The 8,535-nt window shown below is 31.3% G+C and overlaps 1 protein-coding gene across 1 annotated transcript; it reads left to right on the top strand.

The window, feature by feature from the left end:
- Positions 1 to 6,822: 6,822 nt before the first annotated feature.
- Positions 6,823 to 7,272, top strand: LOC119668276. The gene is made up of 2 exons (XM_038077734.1): positions 6,823 to 6,888; positions 6,953 to 7,272. The coding sequence occupies exons 1-2, from the start codon at positions 6,835 to 6,837 to the stop codon at positions 7,199 to 7,201; spliced, it is 303 nt and encodes a 100-aa protein (XP_037933662.1). The 5' UTR covers positions 6,823 to 6,834; the 3' UTR covers positions 7,202 to 7,272.
- The last annotated feature ends 1,263 nt before the right edge of the window (positions 7,273 to 8,535 follow it).

Raw genomic sequence — 8,535 nt, 5'->3', positions numbered from 1 at the left:
TAAAATTGCATTTTTTTTATCTGCGTGGTATTAAAATTTTTAATTATAAGCGCTGATTTCTAATAGGGTATATATATACTCTATTATGTATTTATTACATACTGCATTGGTTCTGATAGGTTTAATAATAGTCTTATACGCATGAACTACATTTTTAATGAGCACTATATATATTTTACCGCGAATCCTGGAAAGACTTTTTAATTAAAAATTTATTTAATCTCTTTTATAAATAGTTTAATATACAGTCCTTTTCGGATATGGATCATAAATTTTCCAGACTACAGAAGTGCCCTAATTACCCAAAGATTTTTATTTTTAACAATATTTTAAAAAGTCTTAATTAATTTGTATGCCTCCCACCAGCACAGATTACAAACCGTAGATCATAAGCCCGTACAATACATTAATAGTTTGAAAACCATAGTCAGGAAAAGGACGGATGAGGTGAGAAGGAAGAGATGATCAAATATCAAATCTATAATAAAAATATATTTGTATAAATAGTCTTAACAATTCATACTACATAAAATAAGTTATAGTTACTGTATATAATAGCACATATGAGCATTATGACCTCCAAGTAAATTACTTTAAGATCAACGCTTTGTTTTACTGCACATACCTAATCATAAACCTTTTTATAATAAAAATATTAAGTTCGGCATTATTTTAAATAGAGCTTATCACTCCATATTCCCTTCTTTGGGAACACTTTTTGAACTTTAAAAGTGTCGTATAATACTGCCGTGTTATGTTATCCCAAAAAAATACAAATTATATACATATACCTTACCTATACATCTTATCTATACATATAGCTATACCTCTATACAGATTTCTGTTACATAAATTGAGTGTTTAAACATATCCATGGGAGTTGGTTATAAGAAAGGTTTATTTTTCCAATAACCAAATCCAACTTGAAATATTTCATATGAGAATCTAGAATAAAAGGTAATTGATCTAAATTTTAATCCGCAAGTTGATGAGTTTTCTGGTAGCCTTACAATGTGTTATCATGCTATATGTAGAGTTCTTTCATAAATTTAAACATATCACAAATAAAACAATTTATTTAATATTGTTACAAATAATTTTCACTTTATTCGAAATCTCTATCAACCTGTAATGATTGCATTTTATTGGTCTTTCAGGTCCTTAAGGTACACCTGATATCATTACAAAAATTTATATTAAACATTTTACAATTTCTTAGTGTTGAATATCATAAGAATTTATAGAATAGAGAAATCAAACATGATGAGAATTATAATATTTGAGTATTCAAATATTATTTAGTTTAAATATTTTATCACATCTCTTATAGCTTTACATAACTGGATATAAATTAAATTTTAATGTACGTTTTGATGAATTAAATTACATTCTCATTATAAACCATTATTTTCAATAGAGAGTTTTTTATCGAACAGTAACGAATTGCATAGGATTGATTTGAATAAAGGATTGAATATAGTAATTTTCGAAATGATAAATATTTTTTCTTTCTACTTTAAAAAAAATTATTATTGAATTGATTATTTCCGCTGACTTTACGGTTTTCTAGCACGTTCATCAGTAGAAGTCGACTGTTTCAACTAATCTTACATTTCCAAATTAGAATGATTTATCTGTGCCACATGTAGAGTTATAAGTATCTCTACAATATGTACAAGCATCACCCATAGAAGTGATAAAATGGGCACGTTTATGATTCATTGTAACTGAACACAGTAAGTTTACATATACGTGTTCTTCTTGCTTCTGTATAAAAGTCAGTATAAATATGAGTATATATATATAATAGAATATAGTATATAACTATATTTGAGATACTTGTATGGATCCTTGAGATACTTGCTATTGTGGTCCTTTTCTTCTCGTGGAGCATAGTGCCTCTACAACATACTCTATTGGGAGCATCTTACACGTATTAAGGAGCTGATAAAACTAAAAAATCTTCCAAATTAAAGAAATAACTCAGTATAAGGCTTCTTACTATTATTATTTTACTAATATTATTAAGATATTAAAAAAAATTATTTTGAAACTAATTTAAGACTAACTTATCATTGTTATCAAACAGCTTAAGCATGTCATGGAATTTTTTTCCAGTTACCAGTCAACTCAAATTCAATTACTCCTACAATTACAATTGAATGTGATAACGAATTCTGTTTCAGGATCGATGGAAATAATTTGAATACAAACTGTTATATTAGGACAGAAATAATGGGCTTACGAATAATATCAGGAACAGCATATGAATTGTATTCCTCATGTAACCGTTCACAAAAGCACTGGCAACAAAGCAACCATTCATATCCTGGTTGAGAAAACATTAAGGATATCCTTGAGTAGATGCAATTTTCTAACCAATATAATTCATAAATTTATTTTCAATCCTTTCCGCACATAAATTTTCATATTTTAGCCAAACACACTATTTGAGGTCAACGTTATGCTGCAAATGCAATTGTCCTTTCGACCAAGATTTCAAATTCTATTGCCGACTACTTAAAAGCCAGCCTACATCCTTGCGTTTGTATTTATTATTTGTCGTCGTACTTGTCATTATTTATATGAAAAGGAAAACAGAGATAAGTTGTTGCAATTGCCATTGTTGGTCAAAGTATTAACAAGCAGATCCACGTCCACATATACAAAATATCAAGTCAGGTTGTTCAACATTGGACGATAGCGAAATAAATTCGAGGTTTGTATTGAAATTAAAAATTTTCGTGATTAAATAAAATTAAATTTAAATCGATTTAACCCAAATATTTGTTGAAATAATTGAAAGTTTAACTGTTTTACATTGATTTTTATGATCGTTATTATGAAAGCTTAGAAATTTTTTCGTAAGCACCGGTTATGGCTACCAAATCGCATGCAACAAGCACATACATTTTTATAATTAGCAACGCATTGGTAATTTAAATACAGACAATTTATACCTCTCATATGTGCAACGTAAGGATGTTTGATTTATAAACGTGCATTCGTTCCAACGGATTTGTACACTTGACTGCGTATCTCAGGCGCTGCTTACCAATTTCGTGCATGGCATCGAAATATATCACCTCTCAATGTTGTTTGCAGTTCAAATTCAAGTGACCATTAATATATCTGTTCGATGCAATTTCGAATCCTTACATATCCTTGATTTTGCAATGCATTCCCACTGTTACTCAGCTCTCACTCTGCCGAAGTTAGGAATATGATTTGTGTCTTACTTAGAATGCACATTGACTGCAAGCACATCAAGTATTTTGCTCTGTATTTGTGCACTTGGAATCACCATTTCTCGGTCTTATAGCACAAAAGTCTGCAAAAGCAAAAGGCATATTCGATGCAAGTAGGGCGTCGTCCTTCTAATGCTGCTAAACTCAATCTGATTGATTTAGAATTCCAATTGAAATTTCATGAAATATATTGTTTGTGCCAAACAGTTGCTGCACTCAGCCTCAGTCTCAGTCTCAGACTCAGAATCAGTTGTTCCTGTGCTCCTATTCAGCTCTCCCACTACTTGGTTGTTTATTCTTTATAAGTTGGCTTGCATGTACAATACTTCCTTTTGATTGCATATGTTTGTGTGTACATCCTTTTTGGAAAATTTGCATTTTGAAGTTGCACTGCTATGAAATGCATCAGACCATTTGCATGGCTGCATCCTTGAAGTGTAAGCGCATTGGTTACCGACTTATTGGTATTTTATTGATTTATGACACTTGTGAACAATTTCGAAAATCACAGATTAGCAGCTTAAGCATAATTTTCCATATGTGTTGCTTGTATCTATGTTACAGCAACAACAACATCAACAGCAACAATGAAAATAATTGCAACAATAACCCTAACAACAATTACACTTTGAAGATTTATAGGCGCCTGGAGCGATTTGTGTGCAATTGATTGTTGCAATTTCAATTTTGAATTATAGTTGACCCAACACAATAGTGAAGTCTTTGGGTGGAAGGAAGCTGACTGCATTTTCAATGTCTTCTGATATCAGGCAATAGGCTAAGTGATTTATTGAATTGTTTGTTAGATTAGCAAGGCTGTCGTTTAGTTTTGACAGCAAAGATTTGTTACACTTTGCTTCTATTTTTGGTCCTCGATGTCCATTAAGTGCAGCATCTTCAAATGTTTATGCCAGCTTCGTGATTTTGCATATTGACAACAAATTGCAGTAATTGATTTCAATTTGATTAATGAATTGATGCCCTCTAAGCATTTAATTACTTAAGGCTGAATTTAATATTTTAAAACTTAAATGTTCATTAAAGAAATGATTTTTTATCTGAATTATCGGTAGAAATGAAAGTTTATTAATGCAATTTCAGAAACATAAAATAGGTTAAATTTTAATATAACTACAACTAATTACTTAACTCACAAGTAATTCAGGTCTGGTTATTCAAACACAAAAACTTCAAGAAAGTCATGGCGTTTCTTACGTTGCAATGGTCAATTGAGGACTGAGAAGATATGCAGCCCTCTTTACATGCTTCTTTAACCTATTGAAAGGTGCAACTGCTTATTTTCTAATTTTCTCTGTTATTATATATTATATTTTGAGATCTCCGTTATTATATATTGAGATATCCGTTATTATGTATTGTGATCTCATATCACCCTTTCGAATGTACTATAGTGCTCTTAAGATACCACGAAGAACGGTATTTTAGAATTCGTTCACAAAATTTAGACTCTGCTTATTGAAACATTTAGTATCTGATTAAATATCTTTTTATATATATTCCGTTTTTTGTTTTGCCGCATAAGTCAATCTATTTTTCTTCAGTTTAGATAATGTTTTCCCTAATCTAACTAAAAAAAAAATATTTGAGTAGTTGTTCTTTTCCGCAGTTTATTAAACTATATTCAATAAATTGATTTAAATATGACGATTGTTGTTTATTTTTGTTGGCAACAAATAACCTAAGAACCAGTCTTTGATTATAGAAATCATATAAATTTTGAAGCAACCTGATGACACAACCCAAACTAAAATGAATCGAGCAATATCTGCCTATCTGTTATTTATCTCTCTGTTTGTCTATCTACCTTTACGTTAGCAATTTTTCTATGCAGCAAGCAAAACTACTAGATTTAGGATTTTGTGAAAAAAATTATAAGAGTTCGGGTATGTCAAGTCAATAAAGAAACGAAATTAGTCGTTGCTATCTACAACTATTAGTATTCTTACCAATTGCAATATGAAAATGATATCACATTCAAAATATTTATACAGTATATAGAATTAATAACATTATGTTACATTTTGCGATCTACTTCTTGTCTTGATATTTTACTCTTCTTTAGAGATCCTCTTATTTGGATATTCAGTTTGCCTTATATGCGCTTTGTTAGTTAAAAATTAACTATATAAGACAACATGACACCCTTATAAATATATATATTTGGACTGAACTAGTCTCCTTAGATGTTAGCGCCCATATTATTATTACGATAGAAATTAACATGCAGTTGATCAGATATAAATAGATTACTTGCTATCAAGGTAATTCAGCTCTGCTCATATTAGATATTTTGTGTCGATAACCAACCCTAACTGAAAAACAAATACCATAGCTCACCAAAGTCACAATGTCTCCAATTGTAGATTTCCTGATATATTTTTATTGTCTATCTATAATTTATATATTATCTTAATATCTTTCTTTATCAAACATCTATATTTTTTAATAGATTAAAGCCGAATAACCACAATAAATCTTAGAATTCCAAGCGGAACAGACATTCTGTCTACCAAGTAGATTCATTTTGTTAGATAAGTAAAGCAGGCTATAATACAATTGATTGTACTATATTACGGCCTTTACCAGCCCGGAAGTTACAAAAATTTTTTCTGCGATAAAGCTAATTACAGGCATAAAGTCTATACATACGTTTTTAATGGAATTCAATTTAACTGCCATAGACAAATTGGTAGATGAAACTGGTTAAATATTTTATAAGAAATGCCAAGGGAAGAACATAAGAATGAAGACTTCTCTTTAGGCTTGAAACTAATTTTTGGCGTCACCTTGGTTTGCCCACTAAAGGAATCGGTCCAAAAACGAAACTTGTATAGTAGCAAAATCTTTTTAAAAAAATTACATTTCTTATGCAATTAAAGAAGAAGAAATCAGAGTACTGCTTCGAATCATTACAAAGCCTAAAATAGGTGGAACCTAATTGTATATTATAATCATTATCAGAGTCTTTACTCGATCCAGGCTTACCAATCGAAAAAGAAAAAAGGCAGTCTTAATGTTAAAATAGAAACAAGTGTGTAATACTATTGCTTGTGTTGATATTCTTGTGTTGATAGAGAAAATATGATTAACAGAATTTTGGAAGATTTTTAAATGAACTGACGGTGTGACCCGCGAAAATATTAATAAAAGTTTTATTTATTGCTAAAAGATAAATAATAATTATAACTGAATTAAAGACAACACCAATTAAATGACAACAACACGTCTATTTAATAAAATTATATTCATTCTGTTTATTTTAAAACAAAATAATTGAAATTATAATTGCCGAAAGTGGCCTATTTCCCAAACATTTTCGAAAATTCAATTGAAATTTATTTCGAATAATTTTATTTATTTAATTTCTTGCGTAGTTTGGAATTTAGTGCTAAATTTAGTGCTAATTTGACTACCCAACTTTATGCTTCGGTGCGTCAAATTCTAACAACGTACTTCAATCAATTTGATTATAATTATTATTACTTAATTAAACTTTCGTCGCCTGAGTTTGCTATAAATATTTGCAGTGATTTAAAATCATTGCATTATTATCAGAACTATCACGATGAGAACTCAACTCGCTGTTATTTTGCTGACATCTGCATTCCTATTGCTACTAGTAAGTTCAATTTCAATGATATGAGATTGAAGTAATTAACTCAATTAATTTCTTTAATTCGCAGCTACAAAAATCTGTTGGAGATGAAAACCGTGAGCAAAAAGAACTAGTACGGTTCCCAACTGCTGCTATTTCGCCACTGATTCATCATTTAAGTGTTGGGCATCGCGGTGGACGCGGTTGTGGACGAAATCGCACAACCACAGCCGTACCGCCAGCACCACCAGTTCCTACAGGTGCAGCAACAGCAACAACCGGAGCTATAGTACCTAGATCGGGTGCAGCACCCACAGCGGCTACCAGTTCCGGCTAATGATGAAGAGACATTTCTAGTATTGCTATCAGAAGTTGTTTTTTTTTTATATGAATAAAAAAAATTAAAATAATTGAATATTTACTTCATATGTAAATATTTCGAATTAGCACACATCAAATGTGGAAAATGTTTCAGTTTATAGATAAGAATTGCGCCCGACCAATATCCATGCGTGCACTCGTTTTGACTGATTAGTGACAATTTTTTACGCGGGACTCACGCTAGCGTTTAAACGCGTTAGCACGTAATTCGAGTGCGTCAAATGTCAGTAATCAAATGACGAAACGGCAAAATTATTATTTCATTATTTCGGTAATAAATAAGAATTTATCAAATAAGCGTAAACACGCCCAATAATGTGTGATGTACGATACGTTCGGCCGCGGTCAGGTATGCTCAGGCATTATTGGCCGCAGAGTCAACAAACGCACTGGATAATTACTGGTGTCATAATAATTGAGCGTTATGACACGCATCAAAGCCGCCAAGTATTTGCCCACAAGAGCTGCGTGTGTGTGGCATCATTTACACTCATGCCCGGGCTCGGCGCTGCCTAATATGTCCAATAAAATCCTATAGAGCTTCGAATTTGACGCGCTTGCATATGTAAACTAAGCCAAACTAGATAAAAATTAATTGTGCCATCGCACGCATTTCAAACTTAAACAGACGTCAGTTGACATTACCAAATGACAGTTGGTATGCCTCGAGTGCGCGCTTTCTTGACCAGCCCAAGTGGGTGGTTGTAATGCGTCCTAGCTGATGTTGATAGGGAACATGAGCATGGAATGCGTTTCGAACTTTTTTTGTTTACTTTTTAATCGGATAAAATTCATAATTATTGTTATTACTGTCATTTTTTTCACAGTCAGAGGAAGGTATAAGTTTTTTCACTATTTCATGGCTGATCATTTCGCAGACCGACAATTGCGTGCGGTTTTCTATTTAGATGAGCTATCAGCTTTAAATAGTTGGTTTTTTTTTATGAATTATTTAACTAAATTATGTAATTAAAATTCCGCGCCTTAATTTTGGCAATTCATAATGATGCCACTGATAAGTGACTCGTATATTTCTCAAAAAAAAAGTGACTTACATATTTGTATGTCGTCTATATATTCGTATGGAAATAGGTAAATACAAGTGATTAAAAATGGTCGAATAAACCAATTTTCAGTGGAATAGATATAAACGTAAATTAAAAATTTCAATAAGGCTTTGTTCTTGGAAAAAATTTTGATTAGTTTTGCATCTAACAAGAACCGTTTTTTGTTTAGCAGTTTCTACATTACAAAACCAAAGGATATGTCAACTTTGTTATATCGTTCTTT

The sequence above is a fragment of the Teleopsis dalmanni genome, chromosome 1 (assembly GCF_002237135.1).
Source record: "Teleopsis dalmanni isolate 2A chromosome 1, ASM223713v2, whole genome shotgun sequence".
In the NCBI taxonomy this organism is placed as follows: Eukaryota; Metazoa; Arthropoda; class Insecta; order Diptera; family Diopsidae; genus Teleopsis; species Teleopsis dalmanni.
Note: the sequence above shows the minus strand (reverse complement) of the source record. Positions and strands in the feature narration are given on the sequence as shown.

What these genes read in the sequence shown, in the direction of transcription:
- LOC119668276 (XM_038077734.1), top strand. Translation starts at nt 6,835, where the DNA reads ATGAGAACTCAACTCGCTGTTATTTTGCTGACATCTGCATTCCTATTG. An exon ending in CTGCATTCCTATTGCTACTA is followed by an intron (nt 6,889 to 6,952) that starts GTAAGTTCAATT and finishes TTTAATTCGCAG; the next exon opens with CTACAAAAATCTGTTGGAGA.